Genomic DNA, 22,180 nt, shown 5'->3' with positions numbered 1-22,180 from the left:
TTCATCATGGAACAGGAAGTCATATTCTTTGAGGTTTCAGTAGGAATGGCAGTTGGCACATAATTTTCGGAATGGCAGTTGACACAGATTTTTCGGAATGGCAGTTGACACATTTTTCATCATGGAACAGGAAGTCATATTCTTTGAGGTTTCAGTAGGAATGGCAGTTGGCACATAATTTTCGGAATGGCAGTTGACACAAATTTTTCGGAATGGGAGTTGACACATTTTTCATCATGGAACAGGAAGTCATATTCTTTGAGGGTTCAGTAATGGCAATTGGCACATAATTTTCGGAATGGCAGTTGACACAGATTTTTCGGCGATTGTTATAGACAACGTCAAAGTTTACAATATAAACAACGTCTAAGTCTATACATCGAATGAGAACCTGAACTGAGAAATCGTGGGTCTATAATTCAGCCCTCCTGACAAGCGATTCTATATTGACTGAGTGTCCAATCCAACATAGCTACATTAAGGTGTATGGGGTCAAAAATTAGAAGTCCATGAAAGAGACACTTCACAAATAAATCATTAAACTCAAAATGACATAAAATGTATAAAGTAATGTCTCTCCTCCATTCTGAGGCATTTCTAAGATCTGGAAATGGGGTGGAATAGTCTAGATGAGATGTAAGTATATTAAGTACCAAGATATTAAAACTAAAAAAAAAAGTGAAAAAGCTACGCAATACCCACATAATATTTATTTCATCAATACTTAGAAAACACAAACTCAAGTAGATTCCCAATCAATGATTGTACAGACATCGCAGAGGTCCTTGTCAGCCGAAGCTGATCCTGCAAACAGACAGGAACCATAAGGAGGTGGAAGCCTCCATAAGCATGCATAGTGTCCGAGCTGGACGTGGCGAAATCGGAGTGTTTGAGCATCGCCATCTACGTGCACAGGCTCGAACAAGGTACATGACCATGACGATTGGTCTTCATTTGGTTCGTTGGCCCCGGCAACAATCCACCAATGGCTCCTGGACCACCTTACCCAGTATTTGTTGTTGTAGCAGCATCTTATGTGCACTAGTCCCCTGCCATTATTTGCCCTCTCCACTTGGAACTTTGAGTAGGGGGTCACGACCTCCTCTCCCGAGAATTGGAGAAATCGATGAATTTGCACATCTTCCTGGATGTACCGCAAGTACTTGTTGTTATATTTTGATTTGAGCACCACATACCTTGGTAATGCCATTTCCTCTTTAATCACTTCTATTGCTTCTCACTTCTCACTGCACTTTTCTTCCCTTCACTCGGCCTTATTTATAATAGAAAAAACTATATTTAGATGTGAAACCATATTTCACATCTATAGCAATGCAAATAATCATCAAAGAATATGACTTCCTGTTCCACCATGAAAAATATATGCCAACTGCCATTCCTACTGAGCCCTCAAAGAATATGAATTCCGGTTCCATGATGAAAAATGTGTCAACTGCCATTCCGAAAAATCTGTGTCAACTGTTGGAAAAATATGGATATAATGGAGAAAAGAAATACTCTCAAACACTCACTTAGATACAATAAAACTCTCAAAGTTACAAAATAAGAACAAGAAGAAGAAGAACACAAGAAAGGCTCAAACAAGTTCTTGGAACTTTGTCCAAAGACTCTATTTCCTCCCACTTCTAGAAATCTTTAAGGAACTATTGGAAATAGTCTTGGGATTGATCAAGCCTTTTCACTTTTCTGCATAAGATTTCAAAAAGAAGAAAAGTCATATAAAGCACTCTTAGGGTTGAAAAATGGTTACAAGGATGAGAAAAAACTCATTGTCTTCCTCAATCTCTTCATCTTTGTAACATTCAAAAAATTAAATCATATGTTTAATTCACACATTAAACATGATTTAATCTCGATTGTGTAACTCTCTTACACTTAACCTCTTAAGTTTTATAAAGTTACAAAGATGAGAAAACTCATTGTCTTCCTTAACCTTTCAAGTTTTGTAACATTTCAAAACTTAATCATATGTGTAAATATCTCTTAAGTTTTGTAACATTCCAAAACTTAATCATGTGTTTAATTCACACATTAAAAGTGTAACTCTTCTTACACTTTATTTTTTAACCAACAATATATATATATATATATATATATATATATAACAATCCCCCACTTGGTTAAAAAATAAGCATCAACCCTTATAACCTGAACAGTGAAAATGCATAAAATAAAATATCTTTCGATTTGAATTTTACCTTAGTGTAATTATCACAAAGTTCCGTTGAAATCCCAGGTTGCTTGTAGCATTGAACCAGTTATTCCTTGTAACGAAACCGGTAACAACACACACACTTCCACTAACCACACGAGTGCCCATTATTTTCTTGCTTAGCACTTTTATGGCCATGTGCTCAATCCATTCATGAACTTTCTTGAAAGAAACTCCAACTCTCATGAGAGGCGGCACCACCCCTAAGTTCACATAGGTGAAATTCTTCCAGCATCCTTGTTACCTTTAAGATGCTTGTCACACATAAACTGAATTTCATTAAAAGCTTTAAGCTTAACCCTCCAATGGTAACAACCAGCATTAATCATCACAGATGGAACTCACATGTTCTAATGCTGCCACAACCCACTTATCAATGACTTGTTTTTACCCATTGAACTTAAGACTAGTCATTTCTTAGTATTAAGTTGGGTTATCATCATTGGTGAATTTTATTTAAAGAGTTTTAGTCCCATCCCTCTAGATGTTATCCTTACTAAATCTCTTGTAAGAGGTTTAGTAAAAGGATCCGCCAAGTTTCCACTTGACCTCACAAATGAGATTGAGATGATTCCATTTTGAATCAATTGTCTCACATACTCATGTCTAATGCTTATATGTCTAGACTTCCCATTATACACTCCACTGTACGCACGAGCTAGAGTGGCTTGACTGTCACAATGTATCGACACTGTTGACACATTATTTGCAGTAAAAGGGATGTCCATCATGAGATCCCTAAGCCACTCAGCTTCTTTTCCAGTTGCAGCTAGAGCTATAAACTCTGCCTCCATGGTTGAGTGTTATATACAAGTCTGTTTCTTGGATCCCCAAGAGACAGCCCCACCACCAAGTGTAAACACCCAACCTGTGGTAGATAAATTATCTCCCACACTCGATATCCAACTTGCATCTGAATACCCTTCAAGTATAGCAGGAAACTTTGAATATTGGAGGCTTAGTTCTTTGGTATTCTTTAGGTAACCAAGAACTCTACCAATAGCTTTCCAATGTTCCACGCTTGGATTGCTAATAAACCTACTTAGTTTACTAACTGCAAATGAAATGTCAGCCCTAGTACACTGAGCAGCATACATAAGACTTCCAATTGCACTTGCATACTCAAGTTGAGCCACCGATCTACCATCATTCTTTTCAAGTTTTATACTTGAATCAAATGGAGTATTAGCATCTTTAATCTTGAGATGACTAAATTTGCTAACTACTTTCTCAATATAGTGGGTTTGGTTCAAAGCATAACCCCCACTATTTCTTTTCACTTTGATACCCAATATAGTATCAACTTCTCCAAGATCTTTCATCTTGAAGGTTGAGGATAGAAACCTTTTCGTTTCTATTATTCCTTTCATGTCATCACTCAAGATTAACATGTCATCCACATATAGACACACTATGACCACATAGTCATCACAAGTCTTAGAATATAAGCACTTGTCCACATTGTTGTGTCTAAATCCATCCGAAAGAATAGCATGATCAAATTTTTCATGCCATTGTTTGGGAGCTTGTTTTAAACCATATAATGATTTGACAAGCTTACACACTTTGTTTTCATTCCCCAGTAGAATAAAACGTTCCGGTTGTTCCATGTAGACCTCCTCACTGAGATCCCCATTCAAGAATGCCGTTTTGACATCCATTTGATGAACAAATAGATTATGAATTGATGCCAAAGCAAACAATATCCTAATCGATGTTGTTCTAGCCACCGGCGCATAGGTATCAAAATAATCAATACCTTCTCTTTGTTTAAACCCCTTAGCTACTAATCTAGCCTTAAAGGTTTGAATCATGCCATCGGTGTGATATTTCCTTCGAAATACCCACTTGCACCCTATTGGTTTAGATCCTGGTGGAAGGTCTACCAATTCCCATGTTTGGTTGGACATAATTGAATCCATTTCATCATTGATAGCCTCTTTCCAAAAAGCAACATCTCTAGAAGCCATATTCTTTGAGGGACATAATTTTCGGAATGGCAGTTGACACATTTTTCATCATAGAACAGGAAGTCATATTCTTTGAGGGTTCAGTAGGAATGGCAATTGGCACATAATTTTCGGAATGGCAGTTGACTGTTATATTTATATAAATATATATATATATATATATATATATATATATATATATATATATATATATATATATATATATATATATATATTGTTGGTTAAAAATAAAGTGTAAGAAGAGTTACACTTTTAATGTGTGAATTAAACACATGATTAAGTTTTGGAATGTTACAAAACTTAAGAGGTACACATATGATTAAGTTTTGAAATGTTACAAAACTTGAAAGGTTAAGGAAGACAATGAGTTTTCTCATCTTTGTAACTTTATAAAACTTAAGAGGTTAAGTGTAAGAGAGTTACACAATCGAGATTAAATCATGTTTAATGTGTGAATTAAACATATGATTTAATTTTTTGAATGTTACAAAGATGAAGAGATTGAGGAAGACAATGAGTTTTTTCTCATCCTTGTAACCATTTTTCAACCCTAAGAGTGCTTTATATGACTTTTCTTCTTTTTGAAATCTTATGCAGAAAAGTGAAAAGGCTTGATCAATCCCAAGACTATTTCCAATAGTTCCTTAAAGATTTCTAGAAGTGGGAGGAAATAGAGTCTTTGGACAAAGTTCCAAGAACTTGTTTGAGCCTTTCTTGTGTTCTTCTTCTTCTTGTTCTTATTTTGTAACTTTGAGAGTTTTATTGTATCTAAGTGAGTGTTTGAGAGTATTTCTTTTCTCCATTATATCCATATTTTTCCAACAGTTGACACAGATTTTTCGGAATGGCAGTTGACACATTTTTCATCATGGAACCGGAATTCATATTCTTTGAGGGCTCAGTAGGAATGGCAGTTGGCATATATTTTTCATGGTGGAACAGGAAGTCATATTCTTTGATGATTATTTGCATTGCTATAGATGTGAAATATGGTTTCACATCTAAATATAGTTTTTTCTATTATAAATAAGGCCGAGTGAAGGGAAGAAAAGTGCAGTGAGAAGTGAGAAGCAATAGAAGTGATTAAAGAGGAAATGGCATTACCAAGGTATGTGGTGCTCAAATCAAAATATAACAACAAGTACTTGCGGTACATCCAGGAAGATGTGCAAATTCATCGATTTCTCCAATTCTCGGGAGAGGAGGTCGTGACCCCCTACTCAAAGTTCCAAGTGGAGAGGGCAAATAATGGCAGGGGACTAGTGCACATAAGATGCTGCTACAACAACAAATACTGGGTAAGGTGGTCCAGGAGCCATTGGTGGATTGTTGCCGGGGCCAACGAACCAAATGAAGACCAATCGTCATGGTCATGTACCTTGTTCGAGCCTGTGCACGTAGATGGCGATGCTCAAACACTCCGATTTCGCCACGTCCAGCTCGGACACTATGCATGCTTATGGAGGCTTCCACCTCCTTATGGTTCCTGTCTGTTTGCAGGATCAGCTTCGGCTGACAAGGACCTCTGCGATGTCTGTACAATCATTGATTGGGAATCTACTTGAGTTTGTGTTTTCTAAGTATTGATGAAATAAATATTATGTGGGTATTGCGTAGCTTTTTCACTTTTTTTTTTAGTTTTAATATCTTGGTACTTAATATACTTACATCTCATCTAGACTATTCCACCCCATTTCCAGATCTTAGAAATGCCTCAGAATGGAGGAGAGACATTACTTTATACATTTTATGTCATTTTGAGTTTAATGATTTATTTGTGAAGTGTCTCTTTCATGGACTTCTAATTTTTGACCCCATACACCTTAATGTAGCTATGTTGGATTGGACACTCAGTCAATATAGAATCGCTTGTCAGGAGGGCTGAATTATAGACCCACGATTTCTCAGTTCAGGTTCTCATTCGATGTATAGACTTAGACGTTGTTTATATTGTAAACTTTGACGTTGTCTATAACAATCGCCGAAAAATCTGTGTCAACTGCCATTCCGAAAATTATGTGCCAATTGCCATTACTGAACCCTCAAAGAATATGACTTCCTGTTCCATGATGAAAAATGTGTCAACTCCCATTCCGAAAAATTTGTGTCAACTGCCATTCCGAAAATTATGTGCCAACTGCCATTCCTACTGAAACCTCAAAGAATATGACTTCCTGTTCCATGATGAAAAATGTGTCAACTGCCATTCCGAAAAATCTGTGTCAACTGCCATTCCGAAAATTATGTGCCAACTGCCATTCCTACTGAAACCTCAAAGAATATGACTTCCTGTTCCATGATGAAAAATGTGTCTACCTGCCATTCCGAAAAATCTGTGTCAACTGCCATTCCGAAAATTACGTGCCAATTGCCATTCCCGAAGAAACACATATGACTTCCTGTTCCATGATGAAAAATGTGTCAACTGCCATTCCGAAAAATTTGTGTCAACTGCCATTCCGAAAATTATGTGCCAACTGCCATTCCTACTGAACCCTTCACTCGGTCATTAAAAGGTCATCAATTTCAAATATTCTATAACTCATACATGGACTTCTAAATTTTATTTTTTCAATTGACTTTATTTTTCTCTTAAGTATAATTGTCAAAACATGATAATATTGATTATTTAGATTTTATGACAAATTTGAAGATAAAATATACAATCCAACTTGTTCCAAATTGAACTAACCAAAAATTAAATTTAAATGTAAAACCAAAATTCACTTTATAGACTAAGACTTGCATTCCCATTTGAATTCTCATTCTCATTTTGTGGATACTAATAAATTAAAAACACTATTTCTTTCTATATGCATACCTCACAGCATTTATTGGATATCACTAACAGCAAGACTAAAACAAGGCTTCACATTCTTTACTTCGATTCTCTTTTCCATTTGCAGCTCCACTCTCATTTGGGGGATACCAATAAATCTGAAACATAATTTCTCTTTATATATCTCACTAAATTTATTAGATATTAGTAAATGTGTGACGTCATATTTCTTTTTATCACATGCTTGGTAAAGATAAGGACTCACAAAACATATAACATTGAGGGGGTGAAAATGGTAAAGTGATTTGTAAGTAGTGAGATTTGATTAATACTTATATAACCTACAAAGACATGTTGATGGTAGAAGTTAGATTTGTTGGATCTCCTTTTGTAAAGAATTATTATTTTACATGACATATTAATACTCACTCCAAAAATAAGTGGACGTAGAACATCATATGAATTAATAATGATGGGTGATGAATGAAGTTAATTTCCAAAAGAAGAGTCTCTCTGACGATTTTGAGTGGGATTGGGAAAAGATAGATTAATTTGGACCAGAAAAATCAATTTGACTTTTTAAAATTTTAAATTCTGTTGGATTTATTTAAAAAGAAGCTAAAATTTTCAATCTAATATATGAATAATCAACATGTTAAATGGTTGAAAACTGAATTCACTAGGATATATCTAGAATTTTTAAATTTGTGTCAATTCACTATGACATGTCACCAGTAATCAAATAAGCATCAATGAGCATAATATGAAATATCGATTATTAAGATTTTATGAAAAATATGAAGATAAAATACATGATCTAGGTCCATTCTTAATTGAATTAATCAAAAATTAAATTTAGATGTAAAACCATGTTTCACATGGTAGACTTAGATTTACATTCCCATTTGCATTCTCATTCTCATTCTCGTTTGGTAGGTACCAATAATATAAGATATTATATTTCCTTTATATGTATATGTCTCACAACATTTATCAAACTACAAGACATCCTTTCTTTCTACATCACATGTTTGGATAAGGATAGGAAAGACCTTGACATAGTAAGTCACATATTTAGCATAAAAATAAATGTGAAATCATGAAAGGTAAAGTATTCAATGAAGAAAATGGTAGAGTGGACTACAAGTGGTGGGATTTTCATTAATAGTTAAATAACTTATAGAGACATGTTCATGGTAGAAGTTAGATTTGTCAGTCTCACTCTTTATATAATTATTAGATGTGACATCTAGAAATACACACAAAAAAAAGAAGCTGTAGAATCTGAAGTAAAAACTAATCCTAAGTTATGAATGAGGTTAACTCCTATGAGAAGAGTTTTTAATATTAATTTTTATGGTGTTGAAAAAATGAATAGAATTAGATCACAATCATCCATTCCTAATAATTCATAACCCTTATATTGATTCCTATATTTTATATTTTTAGTTGATTTTATTTTTTCTCTTAAGCATAATTGTCACAACATAGTACTATTGATTATTTGGATTTTATGACAAATTTGAACAAGAAGTATATGATAAAGAGGATTGCACTAGAAACTCCATCTTGAAAGGGCAGTAAAGCAGACACTGAAATCCATAAAAGCTTTGATGAAGCCACATTTTCTATTGATGATTTGGTAGACCAGATTGTTGTGGTCCTCAACTCTTTTAGGACTTGGTGCAATGATGTACATGGGAGTTTCAACTGAGCAGCTTTCATTCCATACAGACGCTACAGTTGGGGATTTTCTTAACTCTACTTTCGGCAATGCAACTTGTGAAAAAAGGAAAAAAAAAATGGATAAGACTAACAACCTTGTACCTAAAAAAAAAAAAATATAGATCATCTCAAAAACCACGGATGCCCCATAGATTAATGACAGCTGTGATATCAATTCTGGAGGTCCTGTTACAACATCTTTACAAAATTCTTCATTTGGTAAGATTTTTTTTAGAAGTTTTCTAAGAGGAATCAGTTAGAATCCAGCTGCAAATAAAGAAGAATGAGTTATCCGGCCTTTTCTTTAAAGTAAATCAAATACTGGGTCGGAGCTCAAGGTGAAACTGCAGAAAGAGTGTCTCAGGCAAGAGATTATCATGAATGGCTATCCTAAAGGAAGAACTAAGACCGATCTCGGTGAAGCTAGTGGTAGTTCCCCAGATCATGTAGGTGATGATGATTTTAATGGGCAGCAAGCTTTGGAACATGGGAAAATTGAATGAGTCGAATCAACTCAAAGCAGAGCTTGTTTCTCTGAAGTTCGACAAGGGCTGGTTCCAGTAATTCTTCACTAAAGCCGGGTCAAAGACTTGCATCCTGTGGTGAATCCGTTTCACTTGTTTCTTAAAACAGAAACCACAATTCGAAGACTGCAATCTGGTTAAAAAATTAAATCCCTTCAGAGCCAGTTTGCCATCCATATCTTAAAGGTTCAGAATTTCTAGTTATTTGAGGTGACATTAAGAAGCAGTCTTGTTCATTCTCCAACAATGACATAGTTAAGAATAATCCAACAAATGCTTCAATCCTAGCTTTTGAGGGGGGTAAATTGTGATGAAAGATTGAGCTACGCATCTAATGATGATTTTTTTTTTTTTTTTTTTTTTTTTTGTGAACAGAAATTAGTGGCCTCTAAAATACCAGAAAACACGGAAGAGTCTAAACCAACCGCTGGAATAGCACTTCTGCGCATTTCAGTAAGGTTATTTGCCTGCTACTTCGTCTCTGAAAACTGCTATGTGTGGAATTAAAAATTCTGATATTCCAGATTGAAAATGCTAGAAGTACGGAAAATACCTGAATTTGCAAACTATGTTGTTTCCCACCTACGGCACTTGCTCGAGACACTACCTTAGGCCTGCACATGATTCTAGGTCTGCATATTAATGACATTGTGGTGGGTTTCTCACTTATACTTCGGAGTTAAGCTCAAAGATCTGAAGAGGCCTGACGAAGACGAACTTCCCCTGAATTACCAAAAAATATAAGCGGTTGCTAAAGAGGCAGTCCAGATCAGTAATGGACCAGAAAGTGGGATGCTCCTGATGAGGTTTACCTTGGAGGTGCCAAACGAAGTTCTGCAGCATTTCATTCTGTCACAGCCAATAAGGGACAGTCTGGAATTCATGAAAATGCCCTCAACAGCTCAAACATCCTCTCATTGGATTTCTAACTCTTCTAATAAATCTCAGTGGTGGGGATGATGTGTTAACTACCGAAGCCACAGAGAAAGCATCAGTTATCAAATTTGAGTAGTGTAACGCATCAGGCAATTCCAGTAATGGTCCTGATAATTTTGTCTCTATGAATCCGTCTTTTTTAGAAGATCAAATTTCTAATGGAGCTGTACCGAGTTTTTCAAAATTAGGAGCTCAGTTAGAAGTTCATGACACTTGTCAGGGTGAAGTGGAGTTTGGTGTGTCCAATAGAGAGAACTGTAAGGCCGAGTTGACAGATAGTGAAACAACGTCAGCTGGACTTCTATTTGGGAGATAGCCTTGCAGAAAGAGAACTCGAGAAGACAATATGGAACCGCTTCCTCTCATGAAAGGTGAAGGTAGATCATTCATAATATTGGCATCCGATCAGAATCAAAGAGCTACATTAGTCCAATTTTTGTTGAGGTTTGGAAATGGCAGAAATCGGGAATTTTCATCCTGAAGACTCATTGAAGAAGTCAGGGAATGAGTTGAATACTATCAGGTCTTTCACATATCATAATTATGAAAATGATATTAAAAATGTAAGCTTAGGTGGCGTTTGTTTTTTTGGCTTAATTCTAAATAGAACTTTTTTTTGGCTTAATACTAAATAATGCTTAATAGTATTAAGTATTAAGTTGTTTGTTTTTTTAATATTTTATTTCTATTAAGTATTAAGCTGTTTGTTTTTTTATATACTAAAAACCAATATCTTAATATTTTAATTTATTAAAAAAATATAATTTAACTTATTTATAAAAAGTTCAAAATAATAAAATTGTTATAATAAATAATTTATCATTATCATTCTTACAAAAAATAATTAATATATTTATTTTTTTATATAATTAAAATAAAATATTTAAACTTAATAATATGAAAAATAATGGATTGATAAAACCTAAATCAAATTAAAGAAAAAACATAACAATTCAAGTACATATTTTCAAATATCCAAAGACATCACATTTTATGCTAATATCTAAACATTGCATTTATTACAATGGTAAAAAGCTAAAAATGACAAGTTAACTAAACACTTGAAAGAGTTCATTTGCGATTTGGTCTCGGAACTGTTGCATGAATTCTTGATCAGATGTTGCAAAAAAACTGCTTGTATTTGAGTTTTGATTTTGATTTGCATTGTCACTTTCCAATTCCACTTCATTGTCATATTCAGAAAATAATCTATCCGCAACTAAGATTTGTCGAAGAAAATTGTGAATGGAGAAGCATGTCATGACAATTTTTGTTTGAGTAGTAAACGAATAAGGTGCCATTCTCTTCAATATTGGGAAACGCGCCTTAACAACACCAAAAGCACGTTCAATGACATTTCTTAATCTTGCATGGCATTGGTTGAATATCTCCTCTTTTCCTACAGCTTTACCACCACTACGAAAATCACTCAACCAATAGCGCACATTACGATATGGTGCCATAAAACCTCGAGTGTGTGTGTATGCTGCATCTACTAAATAATATTTTTCTGAAAAAAAGAAAAAAAGGATTGAGTTGATTATTATAATGAATAAATACAAATTATATTAAATAAAATGAAAATAAAATATTTACCTGATGGGGGCATTGGAAAATTATGTTGCGGGTTACGGATAGTTTCTGTCAAGACTCTTGAATCATGAGCTGTTCCTTCCCATCCAACAACAACAAACCTAAATATCATGTCAAAATCACAAAGTGCCATAACATTTTGAAAACACTCTCCTCTCCCATGACCTCAATAAGGTACTTGTTGATTAGTGGGAATACATGCATGGATAAGAGTTCCATCAATTGCACCAACAGCATCCTACATGGTAATAATTCTTTAAAATATAAATAATTATTTTTATATGAGAATAATACAAATATGATATGAATAATTAGAAATAAAAAATAATGTACCCTAAAAATTTGTCTTAGCCGACAATTGGAGATACCATTTGAACTATCATTGAATGATGGAGGAGTAATCATCTCTTTTGAGAAATTCACCATGGCCACTAAAACCTCATGGAAGTATTTATGAATTGTTTGACTTGAGTGTTGGAATCTATTCTTAATCAATCGATTCCGAAGATTATGACTAATAGTCATAAGAAACATGGCCATTTTCTCTTCAACATTCAAATGTTTACTGTCAACAAGCCATCCTTTTTCTCGAAACATGTGACATAGAGAAATAAATCCATGTTTTTCCATCCGCATTAGTTCATAACATGTGCTAGATGAACCATTTAAAAGCTCTTGAATGAAAAGTGAACCTGTAAATGATGAAGTAGAGACTCGTTCCTTATTAATGGATGAGTCACTCAATAATTTGAGCAACAACACAACCAATCTTTTTTTTAAAACTCTTGTCACTTCTAACTTTGTATCTTCATCTTCACTTGATGATGATGAACTTGAACTATTTGAGTGATGTGAAGGATTCTCCATAAGAATATCTATTATAAAAAAAAAATAGTTATAAAATAAAAACATAACAATATAATTAAATAGTTATAACAATGTATGAGTAATAAATATCCAAAACAAATATCCATAAAATGTAGAGAGAAAGTCTTATAATTGGAAAAGTTTAAATGTATCAAATATCCAAAACAAACAAACCAAAAGTACCAAATTAAAATCATCATATAAGTCATATACCCTAGGCATTCCACAAATCTAAAACAAATATTTAAAAAGTTATTTTCGCAAGCTTTGAATCCATCCCATTCGCTCTTCGTCACTTTCCATCTCCATCCACACCTCTCTGTACTCTTTCTTCTTGCAAAATGCATTAATTGCTACATAGTATAATGGATCCTCATAAGTCAAAAGCCTCTTCAAAATCTTCATGCATTCTTTGACTGTGGGTCCTTCAAGATTCTCCAACACATTCACTATTCTATTCATTTCTTCTTGAGTTTGCTCTTTCTTTCCTTTCTTCTGTTTTTTCTTAGAACCTTCTGCTTCATCATTAGTATTTCTTGACAAATCCTCATCTTCTTCTAAACTAATTGAAGTTTCGCTAGGCATAGATGTAGAATGTGTTGATGATTCCTCAGCCCCAGAAGCTATCACTCCCCCTGAGCTCCAATTTTTAGACCCAGTAGCTAACACTCCTCCAAACAATGCCTCTAATTCTTCCACATTTGCTAATGGTTTAAAACAAAATTGTTTAGCTTCTGGATATTTCTATTTTACAAGATAAACAACAAATTAGTCATATATACATATATATAAGACAATTATTTTTAAAATTCACTCAAATCCATAAAAAAAACTACCTGTAGATATTCTTCCCATTTTTCAGCTGGCCAATCAAAAGTTTTGGTTACAGAGTTGTAACCATGTCCTGTCATAGTCATCATTTTACTCCAAATGAGATATTGTCTTTTCATGTAATCCCACCCATTCTTAAGTTGTTTTGAAGTATAACGTTTTCCAAGTAACTTCTCCAACTCTTCAGCAATTCGAGGCCAAGCACTAGACTTTAAACCTCCACCTGATCTAAAGTCTTTGTTTGCCTCTTGAAGACAAAGATCAATAAAGTGCTTTCTTTGGATGGGGTCAGTCCAATTTGCCCTACTAATCTCAATATTTTGACTCATTACTGTACAAAAAACCAACCAACATTAATGATTAATTTTCAATTTTCAATTAAAGACAATAAAATAAAATAAAATAAAAATCTTCATGAATGTAAAGTTTGAGTATGGCTTGCTTTATACCTAGTGTAACCTTCTTATGTGAATTTGAGCCTAAACTCTATTTACATTTCATTGATTATATCTCATTGGCTCTTATTTCTTAATTCACTAGGATTAAAACGTAAAAATGGCTTCGAATTAACATCAACTACAACTAAAAAGGATTATATGTAAAGTGGGAGAAAGTGAAGGGGCGCTTTTGAGGGAAGTAGCAGCTCATAAATGGTGGAAAGAGAGAGCAAATGGTGGGGGCTGTGATTCTGTAGGAAAGGATAGCACAAATACAAAGAGGTAAGAAAAGGGTCTACTATGTATTCATAGTAGACTGTACCCAAAAGTAAGAAAACTTTGGATTTTGCTACTGCACATTAAATTCATCATATCCCTTTCAAGTTTCTGAGCATTTATATCATTTGATTGTGTAATAATTGCACAAGATCTGCACTCTCAAAATTTCAAAGCTTTATAGGGTCATAGCTAACAAGGTAGAGTTGTGTGTGTAGAGTGTAGAGAGGAGGCACAGGCAAAGGCAAAAACATGGAGGTGGTTCAGATACAGAGAAGATTTGTGGAGTATGCAGCATCCTTGCATTTATATGTATTATTAGATACATGGTAAAGATTGTACAAACTTGAGCAAATGATTGAAAGGGTCATAAAGTCATTAATGCAATAAGTTGAAAAAATAAATGCCTCAATCAAAGACGTGGCTTTAGATAGATTGAATGCCAGAAAGAAATCTGTCACCAAACACAAATAGTTTATCTAAATTCCTGAGAGTGATAAAAACATAAATCTTACACAAAAAAAAATGATATTATTATACAAACAATCTTGGTGTTTGGGTTATTGATTGAGTACTATAATTTAAAAATTATTTTTTAAAACTCTTATAATCTTATCAAAGATTCCGACTGGAAGTGGAAGTGGGAGTGGGAGATGAGGCTCAACAAAGGAAAATGGAGATACAGGAGTCCATGTGAGAATGCCATTGACTTTTGAAGAGCTATTTTTTTTTTTACTTCTGGAAACCCCAACTCTAAGAGAGTAGTTGGTTAAAAGCTCCAAACCCCAAATGTGATGGCCTACCCCACCTTACCTATACATGTAAGACCCTTAATTATTTGCAGTCCTTTTTCCACATGGCCTTTTGACTTTCACAGTGCACTCTTGCTTTTTGTGCTTCTCCAGGAGCAATTTCCCTCATTTCTTAAAATAAAAATGAAATATATGATAAGGGTTATTAACATAATCACTAATATAGGAAAAAAAAAATATATTCACACTGGATTAATTTAGCAACAAAATTTAAAAATAAATTTTGAAAAATAATATTATTGGTAATCACTTATTATTTAGATAAAATCAAAATTATTTATTTATCATAATAATTAATTGTTTGAATAAAGATGAAATGAAATATTGTATTAAAGGAAAAAATTATGAACAATAGGTATTTCATGTTATCATAAAGAAAAAAGAGAAAAAAAATTAATATCATGTAGATGACGACATACACCCTTTGAAAAATAAAATTTGTTATAAAATATCATTATACACACAAGCTATTTTAATCTTGTGGGTTATAAAATATTGATATATTAGTTTTTTATAATCAGAACAAAAGAATATAATTTGGGATATGGAAAGGGAAGGGGCAGCTTATGACAGAAGATTACTTTGAAAGCCTGATAATCTATCTGATATTGATAATGGCATTATGTTAAAAATTCCAAAATCAGCATTGGGGTTTAAGAAGAAAAGGATAGGAGGAGATGCTCTGTTTGAGCCTCATGCCTTTGGTCCATCTTTAAGATTCTGGAACCTCATTGCTTCTTGGTAACAAATTGGGTTCTCAGTAGATTGAGTGGATATTGTATAAAAAATCACTGCTCATGTAAAACTAAACATTTCAGATGCCAAATCATTTTAGAATTAGGTTCCTCTGTAATTGGTTTCTAGGCTCACAGGAACTGTAAAGCCATCTTGATCTTTGTGGAAAAAGAAAGGAATGATTTGAATTACCAATTTCTTTGGCAATGGGGGGCATACCATTCTTAAAAATCCAGCTGCTAATGACTTAAGGAAGGGTAAAACAGGGTAAGAGCTTGGCATTGGAGTGGGGAACAGATTATGATATAAGAGTGAATGGGATTGCAAAAGAGCATGAGCCTCTGTTTAAACTGGGGGAGAAATGGGATATTGCTATGGCTACCGTGTACCTTGCATCTAAATCCTTGTCCATGTGAAATATATATAACTTCTCCTTATGAAAAGGAGATGATGATTCCTATGGAGAATGACCCTCACATTTAACAGTCAAAATTGCCTCTAAAGATGGATTCTAATTGAATAGGTTACAAGGCTGACTATGTAAGCCTTGTTTAAGAGATTAAAAAATAATGGAGAAAGACAAAATCATAAATTCACTGTAGAGAAAAGCCCATGCTACTCGGGATGGGCTAATCCTTCTAAACTATTTCACATCAGGACAGGATGATGCACAAGTCCAATGCAGTAGGCAAGTGTAGGAGCCATTTTTGGATGATCCAAACCCCTGCAACCTTACAAAGAGGACTCAAAAAAACCTATAAACCCTCCAACATTCAGGGAAACCTTTCATCTCTGCAACAACTTTCAATAGCGTTCAATCATTTGGAGGGGGTATTCCACGTTATTTAAGAACTCTCATGGGCATTCTAACAAACAGTTTGAGCACAAATGCTCTACCCAACAAACTATAATATGAAATCAATAAGATTAAAGCCAAAATTTTTCTTCCTTAAAAAATAACCCAACAAACCACAAAAATCACAACAATCAAACAAACCCAAATTAACAATGAGACAACAACCATATCAAATAGGCTCTAAATAATAAGATATCACCAAACAAAGTTTTTCTTCCTTAAAAAATAAACGGACCTGCAACATGTGAACCAGAATGCTCTATTGAAAATGAGAGTTTTAGAAAGAGAAGTACTGGAAAATGAGACTCGAATGCTCTATTGAAATCCTAAAACCCAAAATAAATTTAGGTTAGTTACCTTCGATCAGATCAACGATGCTGAATGAAAGAGGAGCTTCTTTCCAACTCTGTAGTCTCAGAAGGAGAGCGATGGAGGAGGAGAATGAAGAAATTATTGCTTTGGGGATGAGGTGAGGGTTGAGGATCGGGGTTGCAGAGAGCTACAAGGGATGGGTGGGTAGGTTTGGGCGTCGGGTTCGGGTTCAATCGTATTTGGTAAAGGTTTAAAAATTTGGCTTTTTCTAAATAGAAAAAGCCAAATATTTTAGCTTTTTTTATTTAGTCAAAAATTGTAAAAATTCAGTAATAAGTCATCAAAAATTAAAAAAACAAACAACCTAAATTCTGAAAGCAAATTGTTTTCAGCAAAAAGCCAAAAAAACAAACGCCACCTTAGTGTCCGACTTGCTAAGAATCTGATCAAGGAGATTGCAATTCTGAAGCTGGAGGTGTTTGTTCAGGACAATATCTCCTCTCATTGTAGCTGATGACCTTGGCCACCGTTCAAGCTCACGTTACGTTCACTAAGACACTTTTCTAGGCTTAGATCATTTAGATACCTTTTTAGGGTAGGTTTCACTGGACACTTCACTAGGCTTATTTCACTTAGATTTGTTTTCTTAAGTTTGATTGCTTGATTTCGAATTTGAATAAGTATTTGAATTGATTTTATTTTATTTTTTACTACATGGGTTGAATTTTGGATATTTAACTGTATGAGTTTCATATTTCTTTCTTCGATTCTATCAATTTATTAAATATGCATGTGAGTGATATTTTAGTTTTAATCGCATGATTTTAATTTTTGATTTTGAATTATAGGATTTTTTATTTAACTGCTTTTTAAAGTTTTTCAGATTTTATTATTTTATTATTAATGCATGGTTTCTAACTTCTATTTTACGATTTTTTTAGCATGAGTTTTTTTTTTAGAAAATTGTGTTTTGGGCCCAACTGAGCCCAAAAATTAACATTTAGTCCATATATCATGCATATTTAAGCCGAAGATCCAAACAAAGTATGAAAATTAAGATGAAGGATATTGTCTTTCATTAATCCCTGAAATACCCTTAACCCTTACATAGGTACAAGTGAGTGTGAATTTCAATTTTTTGTATTTTTTTTCCCTTTTCTATTCCCTATTAAGTATTACTCATTTTTAACTTTTTTTTTTCCTTCCAATCTATATTTCTATTTTATTTCAAATAAAAATCAATAATGTTTTTTTGTTTTTCATTTTTAAAGATATTGAATCTTTTTGCTCTTATTATAAGCAATGATAAAAATTTTGGAATTTTTCATCCAAATATTTTTTATCTTTTTGTATTTATCTTTTAGTTTAATTTTCATTTTTTTATTTTAAATTTACATTACCCTTTCATTTATATTTTTCTCTTATCTTTAATTATTTTTTATATTTTCTACATTAACCATATTTTAAAAAATTTAAAAATTGACTATCACTTCATTTTATTATATATGTATATATCCTTTTAGCTTTTTAATTTTAAATTTTTTTTATTTTAAATTTTTAAAAAGATAAATTTATTGAAAAAAATAACTAAGATATGAAGTTCTAATATTATATTAATAATTTTTCTTATCTAGATAGACTAATACAAAGTATTTTAACTCACAATAAGAAAATTGTCAATACAATTTTTTAGTTAAACTTTAGAAATTAAATTTCAAATAAAATATATTATATAAAATTTTATTTAAAAATTATTGAAAGTGGTATTTAATTTTTTTATTGACTTTCAAACTTATCTAATTTTTTACTTGAAAGGTAGTATAACATATTTACAAAAAAAAAAAAAAAAAGAATAGTTTTTCATTTTTAAAATAAATGAGTATAAATATATTAAAAGAATTAAAGATAATCCTAGTAAAAAATTTGATAAACATGATTATAATTTTAAATATGATTATTTATTTCAAACTTATATTATTTCTCATATATATTAAATAATTTTTAAACACCTCATAAAATATTAGTATTATTTTTTTGTTCTAACATGTAAATTAGGTATCATCAAATATTATATTTTTTCAAATTTATAGAATATATAATAAATACTTTTTAAATACCTCATAAAATATTATTAATTTTTTTTCTAACTTGCAAATTAGACACATGGTGTTTATTATTTCGAAAATAATGTAAACACTCACATGCATATATATATAATATTAATAAAAAAGACAATATTTTTAATACTAATTTAACAACCTTCCAATAATTTTGAAAGTGTAAATAGGGTAATTGACTGAATTAAAGTCTTCAAAATATTCAAAATTTCTCCATTCCAAAATTACCTAATTGCTCTCCACACTAATCATAAATATTTTTTAATAAAGATTTAAATATTTAAAATCATTAAAATAAATATTTTCTTATTAAAGCAATTTTTTCAAAGTAATAAGAGAAAAATCATGAAATCTTCAAAACTATAATTACAACAAATATTTTTAATTTTAAAACTAATTTCATAATTTAAATTAATGATTTAAAAAATGAAAATGTTATAAAAATAATTTTTGTTTATTTTTAATTCCATTTAAATATGATTTTTTTAATCTCTATTGATAACAATGAAATTATGTTTATAAAGGCAAAATAGTAAAAATATATATTTCATTTAGTTTACTTATAATGAACAATTCAAACATGATTGATTTTAATTTTATTTTCTATGTGTTAATTTTTGTAGGGAATGTCTTAATGACATAGTTTGGTAAATAAAAAATAAAAAAATAAAAACTATCAATAATCATCTTAATGTCAAATTCAAGTTGTTTAAAAATTGTACAAAACCTATTAGGAGCCTTGTACACTTTTGTACACTTAGCACATTTCTCTTATACAGTTAGTGTAATATTCTTGTACAAGGACACAAATTTCATATTTCTCATAAGTTATATGTTCATGTAGGTGTATTAATTATATTTTCAATGGTTTGGTTAAGAAAATGGTGGATGACTTAGGATCAATTTTTTTTTCCCCAAATATCATTATTTGGGAAAATATTAAAATTTTCATGTGAGAGTTAAATAAAATGCATGACATAGGCGTACAATTCTTGGGCGACAAGGAAAATAAAAAAGTGGTTTAGAATTGATTAAAATAATTCACAAAGGGTAATTTTATACACCTTTGTACAATTAGTACATTTCCCTTGTACAGTTAGTGTAATACCCTTGTACAATGGCACAAATTTCATATCCCTCCTAAGTTATGTGTCCATGTACACGTAGGAGTGTTTAACCATATTTCCAATGGTTTAGTTGAGAAGATGGTGGATGACTTAATATCAAAAAAAATTTCCCAAAATATAATTATTGGAGAAGGTATTGGAATTTTCATGCAGGAATTAAATAAAGTGCATGACATATATGCACAATTTGTAAGTGATAAGAAAAATAAATGAATGACTCATAATCTATTATAATCTTTCACAAATAGTGGCCTTGTACGCCTTTATACACTTAGTACATTTTTCTTGTACAGTTAGTATAATATAATTGTACAATGGCGCAATAAATGAATAAATATATTTTTTTTCATATAAAAAAAATAGTACTAAATAAGGTTTTCAATTTTCATTTTTAAAAATAGTTTTCATTTTTTAATAAAACGTATTTTCAAAAAGAGACAATATAGAAAATAAAAATTATTTAAAAAAAATAATAAAAACTAGAAAAATATTTTAAAACCAAACTCAAATATAATCTATATAATTTTTAGTAATTTGTTTTCATCTAAAATAAGTAAATATACCTTTCAACCCTTTTATATAAGAAAAATTCAATCTCTACTATGTATTGATATAATCCACTTCTAAAATTAGGTCATATAAAAACATTTTAATTGAGTATTTAAAATAAAAACTCTCCATCCATCCTCTTTATTTCTTTTTCTTTTTATTATTTTAATAAATTTTCAATTAATTCAAATCATTAAAAAAATCCTTAATAAACAAATTTGTAACATTTCATACAACTTATTACTAAAAGTCATGTTCAAAAAGTTATTAAAATAAGAAAGGAAGAAGATTAAAAAAAAAAATTAAACTTTTTATTTCATAATAGTAAAAAAAAAAACTTTAAAATAATTTTTAGTATAAAAAAAATTAAAATAGTGAATATATTTATTTTAAATGGTATTTTAATCATTAAATTATTTACTTCTAAAATGTAAAAGATAAAAATAAATGTAAAAGATAATTTTTATTTATTTAAATTAATATTTTTTTAGAAAGTATTTTCCAAAATAGTATTTGAATCATTAATATAATTTTTGTTTATTTATAATTCAAAACAAAAAATAATGTTAATTTTTAAATTAATTATAAAAGAATTTAAAAAAATAATGAAAAATTCAAAAATGGTTAAATAAGAAAGAATAGTGGCAGGTAGTAGAATAAAGATAAAAATGAGTTAAGTGGGTATTTTTGTCAATTACTATCTCATATCCTTATCATCAATTATGGGTGGTTGGAGGACCTTATCTTAATTATGAACCTTATATGGGTTGAAAATACAATTGTCCCATTTTTTTTAGGAAAAAGCCCTCCACTGGAGGAAAACCATCGTGTGGCCAAGGAAATGATTCACTTTACATGCACAACATTCCATTGAGAGGACACGAACTGCCAAAAAAGGTATTTGATGCCATAAGAAAATGGATTTTATTAATCTCTATGGATCATCACACAGAGAAGAAATGGGGGATTCTAAATAGCCAAGGCATTGGGAAAAAAAGAGAATTCCATTCACAAGCCGCACCACAAACCTTCTAGAGTAGCTGCCATCTAAAAAGGTCTTCAATGATCTTCAAGTTTTTAGTACAGTGAAGAATTGGGCATGTTTTGGAAGTGGGTGATCAATTTGTTGTTGTGTGGTTGTCTTGTAGGTGAAGATTTTCATATTTCTCACTTTTTATGTGGCCCGTTATGGTTTCAGTTTTCAATCCTAAAGGGCTTGATTATACCAAGCAAGGAAAAAGGAAGTGGGTGGTTTGCATATTCTACACAGGCTGCCATCCTTTGAACATAACACCACGCACGAGATTAGTACACACATGGAGGCCATGAGATCAGCACGCATATGGAAGTGTAAGATCAACATGCATATGTAGGTGTGAGATCAAGATGCATATGGGAAGGCTCCATAACACGACTTGTAACTCTTTAAATGAGCAACAACCAGTCCCCTTGCTTCTTATGTCTTTAAAGAGACGCACACAGCTGGCTCCATGTAGGTATA

General features: G+C 31.8%; 3 protein-coding genes across 3 annotated transcripts; 1 reads left to right on the top strand and 2 right to left on the bottom strand.

Moving 5' to 3' along the window:
- Positions 1–739: 739 nt before the first annotated feature.
- Positions 740–1,210, bottom strand: LOC117909825. Its single transcript, XM_034823876.1, has one exon. The coding sequence runs from the start codon at positions 1,208–1,210 to the stop codon at positions 740–742; it is 471 nt and encodes a 156-aa protein (XP_034679767.1).
- A 4,087-nt stretch (positions 1,211–5,297) lies between these two features.
- On the top strand, positions 5,298–5,768 carry LOC117909824. Its single transcript, XM_034823875.1, has one exon. It carries the CDS (start codon positions 5,298–5,300, stop codon positions 5,766–5,768), a length of 471 nt encoding a protein of 156 aa, XP_034679766.1.
- Positions 5,769–11,216: 5,448 nt separating this feature from the next.
- On the bottom strand, positions 11,217–17,107 carry LOC117909822. Its single transcript, XM_034823874.1, has 4 exons — positions 16,932–17,107; positions 12,117–12,635; positions 11,764–11,925; positions 11,217–11,677 (listed from the first exon to the last, which is right to left on the bottom strand). The coding sequence occupies exons 2-4, from the start codon at positions 12,625–12,627 to the stop codon at positions 11,217–11,219; spliced, it is 1,134 nt and encodes a 377-aa protein (XP_034679765.1). The 5' UTR covers positions 12,628–12,635; positions 16,932–17,107.
- Between the last annotated feature and the right edge of the window lie 5,073 nt (positions 17,108–22,180).

This window comes from Vitis riparia, unplaced genomic scaffold, assembly GCF_004353265.1.
Source record: "Vitis riparia cultivar Riparia Gloire de Montpellier isolate 1030 unplaced genomic scaffold, EGFV_Vit.rip_1.0 scaffold401_pilon_pilon, whole genome shotgun sequence".
Taxonomy (NCBI): domain Eukaryota; kingdom Viridiplantae; phylum Streptophyta; class Magnoliopsida; order Vitales; family Vitaceae; genus Vitis; species Vitis riparia.
Note: the sequence above shows the minus strand (reverse complement) of the source record. Positions and strands in the feature narration are given on the sequence as shown.